Raw genomic sequence first — 20,457 nt, forward strand, 5'->3', positions numbered from 1 at the left:
CAGTGAAAGGAGCGCGCTTCACGGTCTTGTGAGTCCCGCCTGCCCCCCTTCCCGCTGCGGTGGGGTCGCTCCCTCGGGGGCGGGGGTGGGAGGGAGCAGGACCCCCATGCGCCTGGAGCAGTGGGGTCCCCTTCCCAGACGCCACCCGCCTCCTGGGAAGGACATGACGCCTGTGTCCTCGGATGTCCTTGAGAACACGACAGGGTTCCCAGGGGCCTGACCGCCTGCCCGGACCAAGGGGAGGCCCGTTTGTTCACCCCACCAGAGGGCAGCTGAGCCCACGATTCTGGGGGGGTCACTCTGGACCCTGCAGCCTCCACCAGGCACTTCTCCGCTGTCTGCCTCGAGTGGGGGAGGGGTGCCAGCAGCGGATACCCCCCCGCCCCAGGCAGGCGGGAGGAGCTCGGCGGCCAGGCAGGGAGGGATGGGAACCACTTCCCGCGTGCTCGGCCCCCACCCAGCGGGGCGCCCGCCGCCTCCTGGCCGGGGCAACAGCCGTGAGCGGGGAGGGGAGACGTGCCCCATTGTTGGTTTAAAAAAAAAACCAGATGATTCACAGAAGCCTTCCTCTTCCTGCTGGTTTCCAGGAACTGCTCCGACATAACGGATCGAGTTATTGGGGGATCAGCTCGGGCCCGGGCGGCTGGAGGGGAGCCAGGCGGGGCCGAGTGGCCCGCAGCTCTGCCGCGAGACTCCCCCGGGCCAGCCTGCGGCGGGCGGGCGTGGCGCCGTCGCTGTGTGGAGGGAGGCTGGGCACCTGGGACACATGTGCCTCCTGGAAGGGGAGGCCCCACTGTGCGCAGAAGCCTGCGTCCGCGCCCTGGCTGAGGTGGGGCCCTACTGAGTGTGTGATCTGCCGAGTGAGAGTCTGCCGTGTGCACAGGTCTGAGCCTAAGCCCCACGTACCCGGGAGCCGGCTGAGTGTGTGATTTCCTACCGCGTGTGCACGGGTTTCCTGAGACTGCTCTCCTGCGAGGCGTGAGCAGGATGCGCCCGAGGAGGCCCAGCAGGACCCTCACCCCTGCAGGCCTGCGCCCACCCCTGCTTTGTACTTTGTTCGACGTGCTGCCCCCCCGCCGCGGGCCCAGTGACCGCGAGCTCACCCCTTCCCTTCCCTTGGGCCTGAAGCAGCCCCCCCCGCCCCCCGCCGTGGTGACGTCCTGCTGCGTGTGTGATGTTTACTCCTCTCTGCTCTGTGAAGGCTGGTCCGGTCTCCTCTCATGTCCAGGGACCTGGGGCAGTCCCCGGCACACAGTAGGTGCTCAGTAAACGAGTGAGGTGCTAGTTTGGCAGCCCGCCTAGAGGAGAGGCCCTCGGTATGGGTTCTGAAGGATGGACAGACGTGCTCCCGAGGCAGAAAGTCGGGGTACGCCACCGGGGGCGGGCTCCTCGGCACTGACCCCAGGTGGTCACAGCAGCCGGGTTGCTCCCCTGACACACACCTGAGTCAGCAGCGTCTGGGTCCTTTGTCCTCAGCTGGCCTGGGGCTGACCTGGCTCAGGGCCATCCTGGTGGCCGTCTAGGCGGTGGTGCCCCTGCACCGGCCCCCTGGCTCCTGAGCCCTCTCTCCAGCCACACGGTGCGTCTCTGCCTCCATGTTCTCTGCCCGTTGCCCAGCTTAACGGCTCAGGCAGGGTCTTGACTTAAGGAATTTCAGCCCATTAATAGTGCAAATACTGTGTTCTTTGAAACATCTGTTCCAGGACCACCCTGGCTCTTGGTGCTCGGGACTCTCATTAGTGTCCAACTGGGACCTGGCGTCACCCGTGGGAACGTGTCCCTCCCATGTGGGGGGCCGAGCTCGGCCACTGACATTCCGGAATCACCCAGGCCTGGCCTGTGGGAAGATGCCGCACCTGTCCCCGCCTGCACACCCTTTTCTGGAAGCTCTGAGGGCCCAGCCCCGCGTGCAGGCCCCCTGGTGGGGGGCTTGGGTCTGGGGACCTGTCTGTCTGTGCCCTCAGGCAGCACAGGGAGCCTGCCCCTCTGTGCACGACCCAGGCTGCTGGGTCTTCCTAAGGGTCGTGGTGACAAGCTTGGTCCCCGGTGGCCTGGAGCACTTCGTGCCACGCCCACCACGGCAGAACATGGCTGCTGCTGGGGCCCCTCCGCCACCCCTGCGGACAGACGGGGCCGAGCCTGTGTGTCTGGGAAGCATTTCCAAAGAGCTGAGACACTCACCTGTCCCAACTGTCCCGTCTGTCCAGACAGCAGGACCCCCAGTGCCACTCCCGAAGTGTCTTCCCCCCGAGTCTTGGAGCTTGGTGGGGCCGGGGCCTCAGGCCAGCTGCGGGGTGAGCCGGCACTGAGCAGGGGACAGGGGAGGCCCCCAGGGATGTGATGGCGCTCGGGGAACTTGCGTCTGTGCGCTCAGCGCTTCCGTGTGTGGCTCCCGCAGACGTTTGTTCCTCAAAGGCTGGAGAGCCACGACCCAGGGGTGGCGGGCCGGCATGTCCGCGTGTCCTCTTGTGGTGGTCCGCGTGTGCGGGTCTGTGTCCTGAACTTTGTAAGGACACTGGTCGGCTGGAATTAGGACCCAGCCGTGTGGCCCCGTTTCACCCAAGTCACCTCTTTAAATGCAGGTACAGTCGGGGGCCTTGGGCACTGGGGCGGCAACGTAGGACTCTGGAGTGGACACAGCTCAGCCCGGAGGACGACCGGGGCCGGGCGGGTCTAGCGTGGGAGCGAGGGGCCCATTGCTGGTGGCCGAGCAGGGAAGGTGGCTGTGGCCTGGCGCCAGGGACACTTTTCACTTGATTCCAGGATGACTCCGGTGAGTGCGCCCTGCCCTCACGTCGGCCTAGCTGGAACGTGACTTTGTCCTTGTGATGAGTGTCCGTGACCCTGAGCCGCAGTCAGACCACGCTGCGCTCTGTCCGTTCCTCCGCACTCGGAGGGACATCGGCCCTGGGCTTGGGGCGGGCTCTCTGAGGACGCCATGGTGACGGCAGCAAGGAAATGTCAGGGCCAGGCCACGGGCCGGGGTCGGTGGGGCCTCAGGAGGCACAGGGCATAGCAGCCCCCCGTGCTGAGCTCAAGCCCAGCCCGTTTCACTTTGAAATCTGCTCTGCGAGGTTCTGGGCAATCCTTTTTAAATGTCATTGCCGTTAATAACGCCATGGGAGGGGGGCCAGGGCTGAGGCCCGAGGGCCAGCATCCCAGCCTCCACGGCCAGAGGGCCTCTGAGGTCTGGAGCGGGGCCGAGGGGCTGGCGGAACAGCCCCCTGTGAGGAGAAGGGGCTGCCCGGGCCTTCCTGAGGGGCACCTGTGGGGGGTCTGCTCAGGTGCAGGGGACTCAAGTGCTAGAAAACGTGGCGCGGTGAGACAGGTGGCCCCACGGCCTTGACCTTACTGCCTGCCCAAGGGCTTTCTTGTCCCTGGGCTTCTGAGGTCCCCCATGACGCAGGGAGTCCACGGACTGGACTCTACTCAGACCACGGCGAGCCTTCCCGGGGGCCCCGGGCTGCTGCACAGGCAGCTTCCGGACTGGTGGTGCCCTTGGGGGTGAGAACACTGCTCAGACAGCCAAAGCTCTGCTCCCAAAGGCAGGATCTGAACTCGAGGCCGGGCGGTGGAAGGCAGTCTGCCACAGAGCCTGTCCCCACCAGGGGCTGGGTGGGGGGCTCCTGGAGGGGGCTGTTGGGCACCCACAGGCCTGGAGGTGTGGGGAGCAGGTGTTTTGGCTCCTGCTGCCCCAGGACCCCAGCCCCGAGTTCTCTCCAAGAGTCAGGGCACAGGGCCCGCCTGGGTCTCTGTCGTGGGTTCTGACCACTGGGCTTGCTCCGTGGCCGTCCTGCTCCCTGCCCCACTCAGGGCTGATTCCCACGGCGGGTGGTTGGTCTCCATGGGAGTCTGCGCCCTGGCGAGTTCTCAGGACCAAGGCCCGTGTCCAGCTTCTGTAGGACATTTGTCCCTCAGTGGCCAATGGGCTGGAGCTGTTGGGGTGGGGGGGCGCATCTTAACTCCCAGTGCTTGAGACTCTCGGGAAGGTTCCAGATCCTGCTCCCAGTCCTGGGGCCTCCAGCCACCCAGCCTGGGGCTATGCCCAAACACCGTCCTCGGGGCAGCCCCAGGCCCTGACAAGAGGCCACCAGCAGGAAGGCAGGCCCCATCCCGTGGGACCAGGGCCGTGTCAGGGGTCCTGGCTTACCCGTGGTGCCCTATAGGGCTGGCAGAGGAGTCACTCAGTGGGCGACAAGCTATGGCAGGTGCCCGGGCTTCAGCCCACCTGCTGGCAGGCTACTTCCGAAACCTGGCAGGGATGTGAAACCCCATGTCCTGTGGGCCCCCAGCCGGCTGTCCTGTCCCCGAGGGTTCTTAGCTGCCAGCACGTTTGGGAAGGAGTCCTGCGGGCCGTTGGAGAGGGTGTGTCGTGTCCGTGCGTGGGGGCCGGACTGCGTCCCTGACCTCAGCTAGGAGGTTTGGGGGCCCTTCCCCTGTTCCCACCCCCAGAAGGAGACCCTGGCTGCCCAGCTGTTGGGATGGGGGGCACCCCTGTGCTGCGGTGGGGCAGGGGACAGGGGCTGCCATGAGGGCCGTCCTTTTTTTGTTTTTTTAAATATTTCTTAGAGAGTGAACAAGCCCAAGTGGGGGAGAAACAGAATCCCAAGCAGGCTCTGTGCGCTGACACCGCAGAGCCCACCGTGGGCTCAGTCCCATGAACCGTGAGCTAGATCCTGAGTCAAAGGCAGGGGTGGGACGCCCAGCACACTGAGCACCGGGCACCCCTGCCCTTCCTTCTTCTTCTTCTTTTTTTTAAAAATTTTTTAATGGTTTTTATTTATTTTTGAGAGACAGAGGCAGTGCAAGCAGGGGAGGGTCAGAGAGAGAGGGAGACACAGAATCGGAAGCAGGCTCCAGGCTCTGAGCTAGCTGTCAGCACAGAGCCCAATGCAGGGCTAGAACCCATGAACCGTGAGATCTGACCTGAGCCTAAGCCGGATGCTCAACCGACTGAGCCACCCAGGCGCCCCTGCCCTTCCTTCTTAATACCCAGCTGCCAGGCAGCGCTCGTGGGAGGCTGGGATTTTCAGGGAGGAGCCGGCTGCTGTGGGTCAAGAGCATGGGGACCCTCCTGCTTGCAGGGGCCCCCCGTGCCCGTACCTGGGGCCCCGCCAGGCTCACATGTGTGCAGGGTTGTATACCTGCAGGTTATGCACATTCCCACCGTGTGTACCGGGTGTCGGTGGGAGGTGAGGGGCGGCAGAGCTGGGGAGGCCGCCCCACCCACGGCCCCCCGGGTCAGGCGCTGCCACCCGGGGCCAGGTGGTCTTGCGGTAGGGGGCTGCCTTCAGCTTCCTGCAGACCCAGGGGCCGAGGTTCTGGGCAGCCTCCCGGCCGGGGGCGGGGCAAACGGCTTCTCCAGGCCGAGTTCCCAGGGACGGAGCGTCCAGTCCCCCGGGGTCGCTAATTCAGGACTCGGGCAGCTGTGCCGTGGAGCTGAGGCAGTTATTTCTGGCCCAGAGAATTCCTGCCCAGAGCAGGCCCCGAAGCCCTGTCCCCACGGGTGTCTGCCTTCTTCCCCAGGGCCCTCCTGGCTCTGTGCCCCCCTCCCCGCCCCCGCCTTTCCCTCCAGGGTCTGGGGGTTGTGCAGGGCCCCCTGCAGCGGGCCCCAGCCTGAGCAGAGGAGCCTCGCCGGCAAGGCCGGTCCCTCTGACTTGTGCATCCAGGACAAGGCGGGTCCTCGGAGCGTTCCGAGCCACCAGCTGCTCCAGGGGGGCACAAGCCAGAGCCACGGCGTGGGGGGCTGTCTGGAGCCGCGTGGGGGGCTGTGCAGAGAGCTAGAGACACAGGAAGGAGACAGGACTGGGGGCAGGCTCCACTTTGAGGCGGGAAAGGGCCGGGAGGGGGGCTGTGGCCTCCAGGACACTCTCATGTGCCGCCGCCCAGTGGCTGGCAGGGTCTCGGCGAGGGTCCGAGGCCAGCGCGGCAGGCTTCCTGCAGGATGGTAATTGCAGGTGGAGACGGGGTGCTTTTCCACTCAATTATGCCTTGAAAATAACCGAAATCAAGCTCTTTATTAAGAGCTAAGCAGAGACATTAGCGCTCTTCCTAATTAGCACGGTCTTTAAAATCGTGCAGTTAGAGGGAGCTGTGGGCACGTGCTTGGGCTCCGTGACGTCTGTGTAAACGCGTGTTGCATTTTTTCGGGGGGGGGGGAGGCTCTTCCTTCCGGAGAAAAGCCAACCCCCAACCTCCCTCCTGGCAAGGTGAGCTCCTCAGAGATGTGTGCGTGAGTGTGAATGCGCGTGTCCTTGGCTGGAGTGGGAGCGTGCCTGCATGTGTTCTGCTCGGATTGGGGGGGGGGGCGTGCACGGCACACAGTACACACACGCATGCCCAGACCTGGGTCCCCAGTGCTCCTCGCACGGGCATGCCAGGGGCACAGGCTCCCTCAGTTGCCAGGGTCTGGCTGCCCAGGGCCCTCCGCCGCCGGGGCGGAGGGGCTGCTCCTGTGGCAGACGGGTGTGGATGCCCCCAGGGCGAGGACCACACAGCACCCAGATGAGCTCAGGAATTATGCCGGCAGGAGGGGCATCGGGGCCTCGAGGCCCAGAACGACAGATCCAGGCACTGGGCTCTGCTGGCCAGGACGTGGCCGTAGCCCTGGACACCGCCCAGGGCTTCCTGGGGGCAGTAGTGCCAGGGGTTTGGGAAGGCGGTTCGCTGTGAGTCGTGGTCGGAGCTGGCTTCCCGGGGTGTCCCAGAGCACAGCTCCAGAAGTGTCTGGGGCCGCCGGCACAGGGAGACGCTCTCCGAGTGGAGAAAGAACATTCCAGTGGCCAGAGGTGTGCACTGGTGGGGTGATGAGCTCCTGTCACGGGGTGGGTGGCCGGCTCCAACGGGGAGGGGGCCCGCCGCCTCTCAGCTCCCCAGGGGAGGTGCTGTCCCGGGAACAGCCCGGCCCCCCGAACTCCCCCCGCGTGACCCTGAGCCGCTGACCGAGAACAAACAGCTCCATGTTTGGCCAGCTCTCCCGGCTCCCCACCCCAGCCAGGGCCCAGTGAGCATGAGTCACACAGGCCTAGGCCGTGGGTGAGGGGATGGGACGGGGGCAGGGTTGGGGAGGAGGCCCCCCCAGGCCGGGGAAGCAGCGGGGGGCTGGGGCTCGAGCCGAGGGAACCCTTCAGGAGCAGCCTGGGGACGGGGGCATAGAGGTTGGCAGAGCCCGTGTCCGAGTGGGGGGATGGGTGCCATGCACCCCACGGTGGCTGTGGCAGAGCCTGTCGCCAAGATGCCGGGTGAGCCGCGTCCGGGGGGTTCTGGACGGCCGGGCAGACCTCTGGTCCCCGGGGCACACGTGGCTGGCTGGGGGCAGCAGTCCGTGTCCCCACAGGTTGAGTGGATGGGACCTGGCCACAGGGAACAGGGCCCTTTCCCGTGCAGAGCAGACACGTGTGGTGGGGACGGGCAGGAAGGCCACTGTGTTCTGGCTTCGAAGTAGTCCTCCTGCAGGCGCGCCAGGCCGCCGGGCCCTCCCCCCCTCCACCCCCCCCTCCCCTTCTTCCCAGACACTAACAGGATCTTCGGGACCCCACCCCCTTCCCCACTGAAAATCCTGCGCTGGGTGGGGAGGCTGAGCCTGGGGCTGTTAGAGGGAGTGAGCAGGGGGTCCCCTTCCCAGAGCCCCCTCCTCACCTTTTCAGCAGTGTGTTGTCACGGCAACAACCTCAGGCAGGAGAGAAACTTCCTTCGTGGTGAGATCTGGAGGGGCTGCTCCCCCTCCTCAGAGAGGCTCCCCAGCGGCCCTGCCCCCGGAGCACCGTCCGTTCCCACATGGCATGGTGGCAGGTGCCGGGTGGCAGGCTTTGTCCACAGCGTCAGGGCGCCTCCACCAGGTCTCGGCCACACTGGGTGTGGCTTCATCGCCCACCGCACCGGTCAGTCCTGGGGGAGGGGGTGGGCTGGCGGGGCCTGCAGAGCAGGGGTCTGAGCAGCTGAGCCCCGGCACTACTGAGATGCTTCCCAGGCCCCCTCCCCTGCACGTAAATATCCCGCCGGGCCTGGGCCCCATCCCCGAAGCTGAAGGCTGAATCAGTCCGTTCCATTGCTGGTTGATTGAGCGCGAGTGCTTAGGGAATGGTTGGGGTCAGGACCCAGGGAAGGGCCATCTGCCCCGGGGGCACTGCACTCTTCCTTCGGGGTGCCTGACCCCCAGGCTGGGGCAGAGGTGCTAAGACCTCGGGGAACCCGCTGACCACAAGGTGGAGGTCCGTGGCAGGGACACGGACAACAGCCCACGGCAAGGGGTGTAGGTGGGGCCCCATGGGGCCATCAGTGCTTCACGGTGGCGGCGCCCCACGGGCAGGGTCCTTGCTGGGGCCCAAGACCAGGAAGCAGGCCCCTGTCTGAGGCCCCTCTGGGCCCGAGTCCCCATAGGCTTTGGGCTTCGTTAACAGGTGCACAGGTGTGGACCCCCTGCAGCCCTGCGCTGTGTGCTGGGGCCTGGACCCTGCCAGGGCGGGGCCAGGCCAGTTTCCCTGGGCTAACACCCCAGGGTGGCTGGCGAGGGGCCTCGCCTCAGCACCCTCCTTGGGGCTCCTGCTGTGCCGCTGCCCCCGATCCCGTCACCTGGTCTGCCGTGAGCTCTGGGAGGCGCCGCCGGATGCTGTCCTTGCAGGCAGCTGGCCCGTGATGGGAGGCCACCACGAGGGCCCTGGAGTGCTGGGGGGTGGCTGTGCCCTGCAGGGAGGGAGGGAGGCTGTGTGGCGGAGGGGCCGGTGGGGGGCCCTCCGTGCCAGCCCAGTGCCAGGCCTGAGTCTCGCCTGTGATTTGAGGGACGGCAAGGACAGGTTGGGGGCCCCAGAAATCCAGCAAGACAGAGTGGTCGAAAAGAATCCCCAACACTACGAGGTGAAAGGCATGTGTCCTGGGGAGTTCAGTGTGTTGGCTGCGTGGTGCCACCTCCCACTCTGCCTAGTTCCAGAACAGTCCGTCACCCCCCAGGGAGCCTGTCCCCACTAGCTCTCACTCTCTGCACCCCCTGTCCCCCATGGCCCATGGCAGACACCAGTCCACAGTCCGTCTGCATCTGCCTGTTCTGGATGCGTCCTGGAACTGGTTCCCACACTCTCTTCCTCGTCCGTGGGCTTCTGTCCCCAAGTGCCCCGTGCGCGATGCTCACCCACGGGGTGGCAAGTGTCAGGGTTCCGTTCCTCCTCACGGCTGGTGGACGTGTCGCTGCCCAGATGGGCCACATCTCGTTCATCGACCTGTGCATCAGTGGACGTTTGGGTTGCTTCCTGCTTCGGGCCACCGTGGGTGCCGTGAGCACGTGCATGTCCGTCAGAGCGGAGCTGTGCGGGGGACCCGAGGGTTTGGGGAGCTGGGGGCTGCGCCTGGGTGGGAGCTGCGTCCACACAGAGTCCGCGGTGCTGCCAGCCGCCGTCTGTGCTCCACGTGGAACTGGCTGTCTCAGGAGGACCCTGCTACGGGCTCAGCCCTTGTCCATCTTGCCCACCGTGCCTGGAGGTGGTGTCCATGAATCGCGCTGAGGAACAGGGATTGCAGGGAGGGGGTCGGGGACAAGCCCTGACATGAGTATGTCTCAGGTAAGAACACTCAAGATCACACAGGTCGAGTGGGGACCCAGGGGGCATGGGGAGGGGGTCCTGCTCTTGCTGGTCTTGTCGCCCCTGCCTGGACCCCGTCTCCCTCCCTCCCCCGGGGGCTCCTCACTCACGTGTGTCAAGCCACATTTTGGAGGGGCGAGCTCCGCGCTGGGGCTGCCCCCACGAAGGTGTCCTTCATCTGCTCAGGAAGCGTTTCGGAGCCTGCGTGCGGCCCCGCTGCAGCCTCGCGCCCTGTCCGTGAAAACGGTCTGATGTTCGGGGCCCCCAGGTGGCGCTCCCTGGCCCGCCCGGCCCCCGCACGGACCTTGGGCCAGCCTCACCTGCTCTCAGTGGGTGTGTGGGCGGAGGGCCGGGGAGGGGCCGGTCTGGGGAAGGCCACGCTGTGCTCTGAGGCGTGGGCTGGTGCTCGGGGTCCCCCCCCCCCCCGCTGCCCACGGGGCCCCAGGGCCTGGTCCACGGCGGGCTTGGGCCTGCGTGGGGTGCTTCTTCCGGCCCCACAGCTGTTCTGTCTGCAGCCGCCCACTCAGCCGTGGGGGGTACAGTAGACGTCTACTCTTCAGTGGCCCAGAATTGTTTTCCCCTGTGGGATGGGCTTTCTCCCCCATGAATAAACATACGCTTGTCTCTTGGAGCAAATTGGAAGAGCGAGGTTGAATGCTCAGGAGAATGAAGGCTGGGGGGCGGGGGGCGGGGCGGCAGGGGAGGGCTTGCTCCGCACTGGGCCACAGGGCGGGGCCTCTGGGGGCGGGGGGTGTGCCTGTGGGGCCCCTGGACTGGCTGAGCTGACCCCTGCACCCCATCTGCGTTTAAACTACCCAGGAAGACTGCCAGCCCCATCGGGGTCTGAGGCTGGTCCCTGAGGGCCTCGAGTGGGGGTCTGGGCTGGGGACTCCCCACGGATGGCGGACCCCAACGGCCCAGGGCCACCTCTCGGCTGTGGGGCTGGTGCTGGGGCTAAGGAGACCAAAGGCAGGGAGACGGGGTCCTGACCTGGGGCGAGGCGGTGGTGAGGAGGGGCTCTGGCCCCTCCCTGGGCCGCCGCCGCCCTTCCCCCAGCCCGGCCGACACTGGGGCGCTCACGCCAAGCTGTTGTGGATTTGGTCTAATGGAGCTTAGCTGGCTGAGCAGATTGCTCTAGAGGGTGGTGGGAGGGGCACCTGCTCGGGGCGCACTCATCTTCCGGAGCTTTCTATCTGCGTGATCTCATGACAGCCCCTCAGGGAGCCCAGGCTGTGGGATCAGGGCCTGGTCCCCACACGCCCTGCATAGAGAACCCCCCCCCCGCCGGCAGCTGTGTTCCCCATTGGAGTGTGTCTCAGTGAGGGGTGTCCAGCTGCCCTGTCCCTCTGGTGAATACACGACGTGCCCTCCCGCCCCGTGTCTGGGGTCGGTCAGGGGAGTGAGGTGGCCTTGTCAGGATGGGGGAGGAGAGGAGTGGCGTGGAGCCCGCTGGACACTCCCGCAGAAAGAAGGGAATCTGGCTGAATCCCTCAGCCCCCGAAACAGCTGCTGCACCCCCATGGTACGTATGGGGCAGCGGAGGCTCAGCGGGGGGGGGGGGGGGGGCCGCAGATGTGTTGTCGGGGTTGGGCTCTCATCTTCTGGCCCTGAGCTGGGCAGGGGGAGAAACGGCCCGCACCGCGGGTCTGGGTGGCCGTGGGGAGCTGCGTGTCAACAGTGAGGCTTTGGCTTGGGGGTCCAGGACCACCCTTTGGACCACCTCGTTCCAGGACCCTGGAAGCCATTGTCACTGGGATGAGGCAGTGTCAGGGACTGTCAGGGTCCCTGTTGGCACTGAGAGTGGGGAGCTGAGTGGCCAGGAGCCCCTCTGGCTTCCATCCCTGCTCCCAGCAGCAGACCAACAGGGTCACCCCTGCTTCCAGGCCAGTGCCACCTAGTACCCACACCCAGGGACAGGGAGAAGGTGCTCACCACCAGTGCCGTCTTCGAGGCCGCCCTTGGTGTGCTTTGCCTAGCCAGCTGGGAGTCTGAGGAAGAGGAAGGGGGGTGGGTCGAGGGAGCAGTTCCCGCACAGCCTGCCAGTCAGGCAAGCCTCCTCCTGCAAGCTGCCCAGTAAGTGGCCCAGCCCTGAGCACGCCCTGGGCAGCGCCGCTTCAGCACCATGGACAGCGGCCATCGCCTCCTAGCCCGCTAGGGCCTGGCATTGGGGTCTGTGTGGGGTGCACTGGAGCCTCAGTGTGAGAGGCCTTGAACCCGGCACTGGGAGCCTCAGGGCAGGACCGGGCCCCTCCTCCACATCTGCCAGGGGTAGGGGCTCAACCATGTGCGTGGCTGCCAGAAGTGGGGAGGTGGTACCGCATTGGTTCACCAGAGGCCTAAAGGGTGGACAGGAAGTGGGAAAGGCTGGCGTCAGGCCAGGCTGCGCAGAATATGCTAGAAGGGCTTTGAGCGAGGAGTGTGGGGCTCACAGGGTGGGCATGGTGCCCGAGGGTCTCCCAGCAGGCAGGACCCTCGGCCTCACCACTAATGGGGTCTCCAACCCTGAGAGAGGCTTTGGGACCCCTCCTCAAGTCTCTCTGGGGCCTTGTTTCTCATTTATGACATGAGACCACCCTGGGGGGTGGGCAGGCCCAGCCAAGGCCCCGGGAGGTCCTTGGGACCAGGGTGGTCCAAGAGGGTAGGTCAGAGAGCTCTCGGCCGGACAGAGCCTCTCTGGCTCTGGCATCCCGTGGGAGAGGCCATCTCACTTAACTTTGGACTCCGGCCACGGCCCCTCTGTGACCAGGCCCTGGGCGGCACCGGGGCCCCCTCCCTGCTCCAGGGTGGCCACCTTTTCCTGGTTGCGCGTCAGCTTGGCTACCTTGGGCCCATGGTGAAAATTGACTCTAATTCGTAGAAATTGGTTCAAAATCTAAAGGATTTTTAATTAAAATCCAAAAAACCCATCTGTGTAATTAAGTCTCTGGAAGTCACTGGGCTCTGGATGGGTAGCCGGTTGGCACTGCGTGTCCTCAGCTGCCTGCTAAGGTGTGACAGGGGGAGGAAGGTGGCCTTGCTTTGCGGGGCTGATGCAGCCCTGTGACCCCGGTCTCCGGGGGACTTCCTGGCCGTCCACAGGACCTGGACTCCTCGTGAGGACCACACACTCGCATATGCCTCTTTACACAGGCCAAGGCAGGGTCTCCGAGGGGTCTCACGCCCCCAGGACACGCCTCGTGGGTGAGGCAGGCAGGCAGGCCAGGGCCCACAGGACCAGCACCGGCAGGAAGAACCTGAAGCTGGTGGGTGGGCAGGGCTTGCCAGAAATTTGGGAAGAGGGGAGGTAGGACTTCAGCTCAGGGGCCCAAGCAGGGCTGTCTTTTCAAGTGCCTGGGGGCCTGGTCTGTGGCTTCCCCTGGGGAGAGGGCCCTTCCCGGCTCCTGACCTGGATCTTGGTCCAGAGGAGGCCAGAGCTTAGACACGCCCTGCCCCACTGTTGAGGGTGGACGTCCTCCACTTTGCCTGACACCAGCTCCAGGGTCTAGATCAGGTCCCCTGCAGGAATCCCCTCTACCTGTCCCTTCCATCTCTGCCTGGCCCTCTGCCCCAGGGTCCAGAGCAGGGGCCACACCACAGCCTGGTGGGTGCGGCTGTGGCAGTGCTGGTTAGGGGCTCGAGGGTAGCTGGTGGGTTTCTCCCAGGCCAGCATGCACATTCATGACCTGATGGGAAAGGGCACCTCCTCGCTGAGGACACCATCCCTGGTTTGCATCTTGCTGCACGGGGGTCTCCAGGGGGATCTGAGTGGACACTGGTGCAAGCCTAGGAGAAATCAGGCGGCGGGCTGGAGAAGCAGAAGTCCCAGGTCGGGGTGGGGGTGAGTGGTGCTGATGGAGAGCGAGGCAGGGGGGCCAAGGCCCACGTGGGCTGGGGACCCTACCACTAGAGCAGGGCGCCTGCAGGACTTGGGGGGCAGCCCAGCCTGGGAGAGCTCGGGGTGCTGCGACAGAGAGGGTTCCAGGTTCCAAAGAGGCCGACAGTCCCCACACCTGCACTGGGTGACGGTGCACTGGGGGCCCTGGGCTGTGGATGCTGCCTCCCTGCCAGGTGGGGGTCGGGCACGCACCTGCAAGACCCGGGATCTACCTGAGTCCCGGGTCGGGGGTGGGGGGAACGCGCTCCCCTACACCATCCGGCCATCGCCGGCCGTGCCTGGTGGGGATGTGGGCCTTGTCTTCTGCAGGCAGGTCTTCGAGCCTCTGCGTCCCTGACAGAAGCCCCATCCCTGTGACACACACACAGACACTCTATCCACACATAAGCCCTCCTCAGAGGCGCTGCTGCTGCACTTGGGGGACAGAGGGGTCGGGAGGCCAGGAGAGTAGTGCCTGGGCCGTGGAGACAGTACCTGTGGCCGTGTGCAGCCTCAGCACCCGTGACAGAGTGTGGGACCCAGTCCGTGTGGGGTCTGTGCTGACGCACAGTAGGTGCGCCCTGGGTATTGGGTGCTGCCCTTAGCCGGGCTGTCTCGACCCCCCCCCCCCACCGCCCACAGTGTCAGCCCGTCCTTCCCGGCCAGGACCCAAGCAGGCACGTGTGTCAGGCCCACCCCTCGTGGGGCCTGGGGGCCAGGGTGCTGCCTTAGCAGGGAGCTGATTTCTGTTTTTCCGCAGCCAGAGCACAACAGACCCTTGTTAGTGCCGAGCCCATTAACTGTCATTACGGCGCTCTCTGTGGGAAGGCAATTATGCTGGTGGCCTGGCACCATGCAGGCCTGTGCGCTGGGGGGACTGGAGGGCATGGGCTGCTTCCTGTCCCTGCAGAGGGGCCTCCACACCCCATGTCTCTGACCCCACCCAGCTCCCCAGGCCTTAACCCCACCGTGACCCAGATTCTGGGGGCCTGGGCCACTGCCCTTCTGCCCTTGTTCTCTGGCCCAGGCAGCCCCCTAGGAAGCCCACCTCAGAGGAGGGGATGGGTCCAGGGGTTTGTGCCCTGGGGATGACATTTGGGGTGCACAGAGTGTCCCCCAAGCCCTCCTGGCCACGTGGACTACCTGCGTGCACTCACAGGGCTTGTGTGGGGCCTCAGCCCCCCATGCAGCCTGGCCCTCCCCCCCCCCCACCCGTGCCTGACACAGGGCTCCCTGAGCTGGACTTCCAGCTGGGATGGGGCGGAGATGCACCCCCTTTGCAGCCACATCTACCCTGGACCAGGCCACTGTGCAGCCTCCGTGGGGCCCCAGCGCCACCTGGTGGCTGCTCTCCGAATATCCAGGAGTTCTCACGGGTCAGGGTGGGCTCTGGGCCCCAAACCAGAGGTGACTGAGATGCAGCCTCCGAAGGGTTGTAGCACTCGCTGCTGATGTAGCTCCCTCAGCCCTCAGCCCACCTGGATGCCCTCCTGCCAGCAGGACACTCTTGGAGGTGGCCAGTCACTGCAGGCAGCTTGGGGTGTCCTCCCCGGTCCCGGCCAGCCAGCCACACAGGAGGACTGCAGGTCCTTCACGCCCGGTTGCTGCGCTGAGCTAAGCTCTCGCGCCTCATCCCACCTGCTGTGGGCGCCCCCCCCCCCCCCGCCGCGCCTGCTGGATCCATGGTGGTTAGTGCAGGGCCCCCTCATGGTTTGTGTGCGTCCGAAGCATGCGTTGGTGTCCGGAATGGGCACCGAGTGTCTGGCCTCGCTTTGAGACACCCAAACTGGCAGGAGCCTGGCAGAGGGCCATGGCCATCATCTTCCCTCGAGGAGGTGACAGCAGTGTCCTGAGGCCCACGTGGGAAAGCCGTGGTCACTGCACACGGTGGTCAGCTCCGGGGCTCTGCCCCTCGGGGCTGGCCGATGGGCTGGGCACAGGGGCTGTGGAGGGCTCGGCAGGTGACGGGGCCTCTAGGCGCCGTGGTGGCTGTGGGGGCGCCCCCACGCCCTGCCCCGCGCCCGCGGCCGTCTCTCAGCCCCCAGCGCTGACCCTTAACTCCACCGCCTGCCGCACGTGGTTCGAGCACGTCAGCATGCTGGTCATCATGCTCAACTGCGTGACCCTGGGCATGTTCCGGCCCTGCGAGGACGTCGAGTGCCAGTCGGAGCGCTGCAGCGTCCTGGAGGTGGGCTGGGGGGGCAGCCCGGCGGCGGCACGGATCCTGGGGGAGGGGTCTGCGGGACCGCCTCTCAGGCCCTGCCTCCCGCCAGGCCTTCGACGACTTCATCTTCGCCTTCTTCGCGGTGGAGATGGTCATCAAGATGATCGCCCTGGGGCTGTTCGGGCAGAAGTGCTACCTGGGCGACACGTGGAACAGGCTGGACTTCTTTATTGTCATGGCGGGGTACAGCCCCCGGGGGATGCCCTCTGCCAGGGTCCTGGGGCTTCCTGTGCTGGCAGTGGGGGTGGCAGGACAGGCAGAGGGTCTGTGAGCAGTGAGGGGCCCCAGTGGTGACTCAGGGACCAGGCCTCCAACGTGTGGTCACCTGCCCTGGACCTCCTGGCCTCGGCTGACGGGTGCCCAGAGAAGGGTTGTGGGGCGGTGGGCACCCCCTGAGCATCTCTGTCCCGCTGCCCCTCCCCCAGCATGATGGAGTACTCCCTGGACGGACACAACGTGAGCCTCTCCGCCATCCGGACAGTGCGCGTGCTGCGGCCCCTCCGGGCCATCAACCGTGTGCCCAGTAAGTGGCCCCTCCGTGGGACAGTCCCCAGCCTCACCGAGAGCTCTCAGGGGTCCCCCGGGGCATAGAACCGGAGGTCTTCCCAGCCTGCTCCTAGACTCTCAGGCCCCAGCACAGACCCTGGCCCCGGGGGGGGGGGGGGGGGGAAGGGCCCTGGAGGACAGCCACCCTGGACCACGTTGGGGTGTGACAGGCAGGCAGCGTGGGGTGCTGGCTCCCCACAGTGCGGCAGGGTGAGCGGACCCTCTGGGCCTCAGATGCCTCATCTGCACGACACTGGGGCTTTCTGGGGGCAGCACGGCCTGGTGACCTCTTCGCCTGGTGGATGCCAGCGGCTGCTCTCAGGTCGTCTCTGCCAGAGGCTCTGGTGCTGCAGGGAAGCGAAGAGAAGCTTCCAGAAGTCACGTGGCTGCTTGTTTGGAAAGTGGCCTGTCCTTACTCGGAGATGGTTTGGGATTTTCCATCTTCCGAGTGTTCAGTGCTGTGTCTGAACTCAGCCGTTACTCTCCTGGGCAGGAGGGCAGCGCCCGTGGTCCCGTGTTGGTTATGTGTGTGCGTGGGTCTGTACGTACAGTGTGCGCACAGCCTCTCCTGCTGGTACACCTGAGTCCTGGCGGCTCCAGCCCCCAGGCCTGTCCGACATCCCCCCGAAGAAGCCGCACACCCCTCGAGACAAGAGCCCCCCGCCCGGGGCACGTCAGCTCCACCAGAGAGCAGGCGTCATGGAGTTGTGCCATGCTGGGGGACGCCTGTGCCTTTTTCCACCTGCCCCCCTGGCTTTATCCTCAAGGGTCAGGTGGGCCTCACATGCTGTGTGAGCCTGGAAAAGTTGCTGAACCTCTCGGAGCCTCAGTTTCCCCAACTGTAACAGGAGGACACCAGTGGTACCCCCCCCCAGGAGGCTGTGAGTGTGAGGGAGCTGACCTGCGTGGCTCTCAGCCCAGTGCCTGGCACTCCCCACACACTCCATTTGCTCACCCGGGCCCGCCTTTGAGAGCGGTGAGGCCACAGCACAGCCCATTTCCACAGATACTCATTTTTCAGGCTAAATGTCTGCAGTGGCCAGAATCGCCCCCCAGCAGCCTGGCCTCCCTGTGGGGACGTTTCCCTGTCCCAAACAGCGCGCCTCTGCGAGGCAGAGTTGCATCTCAACTGGCTTCCTGGGGTCCCCTCTGATCCCTGGATTATATCTGTGCCCCTTTGAGCCAGTTCATGTCTGGCTGTGTGTCCCTCACGAATCTTCCTCTCTGCCACTTCATAGGTGCTACTCCGAGACCTCGGCACCTGCCCCCTCCCCCACCCCGGGGTCCAGGGTGCTGTTTGCTGCCTTGGCCCCTGCCTTGCCCGTCTTACCCTTGCTGAGGTCTGCGCTGGGAGAGGTGCAGGGAAGTGGCGGGTCCATAGGGCTGGGGTGACTGAATGAATGTGCCCTCTCAGCCCCCACGCCCAGGCTACCAGGGCTTCAGAACTGTCTGGAAAGACCACCATGTGCCCTGGGGGTCCATGTGGCCCACCCGCACCCCACCTGCCTTCAGTGCAGGGCCCTGTGTCCTCATAGCTCCCATAGAGCACCTAGAGAAACGCTCCGAGCCCTGCCCCGTTGCAAGACCCCAGGCTCCCGAGCGCTGGAGGCGGTCCAAAGCCTGAGCTGCTGGGCGTCCCCAGGGCTCTGGCAGTCATTCAGAAGGACTGGGGGGAACCCGCCCCACAGCCCTGCTGTCTTTTATGCAAGTCTGATCAATGAGCATCGTGGTCTCTCGCCTGCTGAATGCCCACAGGAAGGGTGGGCCCCTAGAGGAAGCCCCAGGAGGGCGCTGCCTTGCTTACTTGTTTCTCTGCCACCTGCAGGCATGCGGATCCTGGTCACGCTGCTGCTGGACACGCTGCCCATGCTCGGGAACGTCCTTCTGCTCTGTTTCTTTGTCTTCTTCATCTTCGGAATCGTGGGCGTGCAGCTCTGGGCCGGCCTACTTCGCAACCGCTGCTTCTTGGACAGCACGTTTGCCAGGTGCGCGCCCCCAGCAGGCTCCTCCCCCAGCCCAGGACAATGCTCCGCCCCCAGCAGGCCCCTCCCCTCCAGTCCTGCACCAGATGCTCCGCCCTCATCAGGCTCCTCCCTTTCCAGCCCAGCCTCTGATGTTCTGCCGCCAGCAGGCTCCTCCCCCAGCCCAGGACAATGCTCCGCCCCCAGCAGGCCCCTCCCCTCCAGTCCAGACCCGGATGCTCCGCCCTCAGGAGGCTTCTCTCTTGCCAGCCTTAGTCTCTAGAGACGCGTCCTTTCTAGCCTACTTCTGTTTGGGGTTCCGGTTTCTTTATTTTTATGTGTGGTTTTGTTTTCCTATTAATTTGCGTGTTTCACTGTTGCTGTTCGCCTGTTTCACTGTCTTTGTTGTTCTTAATTGTTTTTCTTTTTTTTTGTTTCTCTGTTCACATCCGTGTCTCTGTGTGTTTCCCTGTATCTTGGCCGCTCTCTCTCTCTGCGCCTCCGTTTGTCTCTGCCTCCGCGCCTCCCGCCCGCCCTCAGGAACAGCAACCTCAGCTTCCTGCGGCCCTACTACCAGACGGAGGAGGGGGAGGAGAACCCTTTCATCTGCTCCTCGCGCCGGGACAACGGCATGCAGAAGTGCTCGCACATCCCCAGCCGCCGCGAGCTGCGCGTGGAGTGCACGCTGGGCTGGGAGGCCTACGGGCAGCCGCAGGCGGAGGGCGGGGCCGGCGTGGGCCGCAACGCCTGCATCAACTGGAACCAGTACTACAACGTGTGCCGCTCGGGCGGCTCCAACCCCCACAACGGCGCCATCAACTTCGACAACATCGGCTACGCCTGGATCGCCATTTTCCAGGTGGGTCCCGCCCCTGTGGCGGGGGTCCCGGGCCTCAGGTTCCCCGTCGACGGGGTGCACCGAGCGTGGGCGGCCCTGGGGGTTGGTTCGCTTGCCCCACCGGCCCCACAGGGGCCCCGGAGGGGACGCAGGCGAGGAGGCCCCTGCCACCCTCCCAGGGCCGTCCGTGTGTCCAGCCGCCTGCCCCCCCAGGTGATCACGCTGGAGGGCTGGGTGGACATCATGTACTACGTCATGGACGCCCACTCTTTCTACAACTTCATCTACTTCATTTTGCTCATCATCGTGAGTGCGGGCGACCGGGCGAGTCCTGGGAGCTGGGCGGGTAACACTACCAGTGTTAGTGGTAGAGGCGCCCTTGCGTTATGACAGCTGACCTCAGACCCCTGAACTGCCCAGTCAGTGGGCATCGCCATGCCCCCAGGGCCGTGCCGCCCCAGCCTCTGCTGACTCTCCGGGGTACCCTGCACCAGGCGAGCTTCAGGGTTGGCCAGGGCAACAGAGACCCAGGGCCGCCTGTGGTGGGGCAGGGGGTTCTGTCCAGCGTCCCGCCGGAGGTGGCTGGGGGAGAAAGCCCCCCCTCCGGGAGGCCTCAGGCAGCACCGCGGGCCCTCTCATGGCCTGGTCCTGTCTGCAGGCTGCGGAAGACTCTGGACCGGGTCTGGGGTGACAGCCCTGCACAGTGTTTAAGGGCCTCAGACACCCTCTCCACAGAACAGGTCGCCCTAAAAGCATCTCTCTAGTGTAGGTGCCCCTCCCCCCAGGCATGGCTCTCTGCAGCAGAGAGGGGCTTCCAGGCGTCATGGCGTCCTCATGGCGTCCGGGGCAGGGTGTGCGAGGCCCCCCGCTGTGAACAAATGCAGGCAGATGTCCTGCCTTGTTTCTGAGCCTGAGTGGGGGGGGGGGGCGGCATGGCGACCCTGCCATGAAGGAGGTGAAGCTGAGGGGTTGGAAAGGCCCTGGAGAGGTGGGGGGTGGCCTCAGTCGAGAGGGGCCCGCTGGGGACAGACCCGAGTGGGGAAGGGGGTGAGCCATGCAGATGATGGGAAGGAGGGTGTCCTGCACCCCGCCAGCCAAAGATGAGCTCTGCAGATGGGCATGGCCCACGTGTTCTGTGCCGCCCACGGCGGGTGCCAGGGCTCGGCATCGCATCAGCAAGGTCCCCGCCTGTCCTGGGGCGCCCCCACCAGCCATGCTCGCAGCGGGGTCTTCGGCCCCCCCGACAGGCGGCACGCAGTAGCTCTCGTGGCTCCCACGGGGACTCGGTCGGTCTCTGTGGTGCAGAAGCCGCCAGTGCCCCCCCGCCGCCCCGCCCGACCCCGACCCCCTGCGGCCTGGGGCGCCGGCCGGGCCCCAGGAGGCTCACCCCCGCCCACCTGCCGCAGGTGGGCTCCTTCTTCATGATCAACCTGTGCCTGGTGGTGATCGCCACGCAGTTCTCG

The 20,457-nt window shown here is 65.6% G+C and overlaps 1 protein-coding gene across 1 annotated transcript in view; it reads left to right on the top strand.

The window, feature by feature from the left end:
• Positions 1 to 20,457, top strand: part of CACNA1H (calcium voltage-gated channel subunit alpha1 H) — a gene marked incomplete at its 5' end in the record, with an annotated part of 56,470 nt that overhangs the window by 17,217 nt on the left and 18,796 nt on the right. Inside the window, 7 exons of the mRNA XM_029949257.1 lie at positions 15,502 to 15,613; positions 15,699 to 15,832; positions 16,075 to 16,172; positions 18,021 to 18,180; positions 18,697 to 19,015; positions 19,208 to 19,300; positions 20,401 to 20,457. Of these exons, the coding sequence (XP_029805117.1) occupies positions 15,502 to 15,613; positions 15,699 to 15,832; positions 16,075 to 16,172; positions 18,021 to 18,180; positions 18,697 to 19,015; positions 19,208 to 19,300; positions 20,401 to 20,457 (973 nt within the window). The remainder of the gene's footprint in view (positions 1 to 15,501; positions 15,614 to 15,698; positions 15,833 to 16,074; positions 16,173 to 18,020; positions 18,181 to 18,696; positions 19,016 to 19,207; positions 19,301 to 20,400) is intronic.

Source organism: Suricata suricatta, chromosome 8 (genome assembly GCF_006229205.1).
Source record: "Suricata suricatta isolate VVHF042 chromosome 8, meerkat_22Aug2017_6uvM2_HiC, whole genome shotgun sequence".
In the NCBI taxonomy this organism is placed as follows: Eukaryota; Metazoa; Chordata; class Mammalia; order Carnivora; family Herpestidae; genus Suricata; species Suricata suricatta.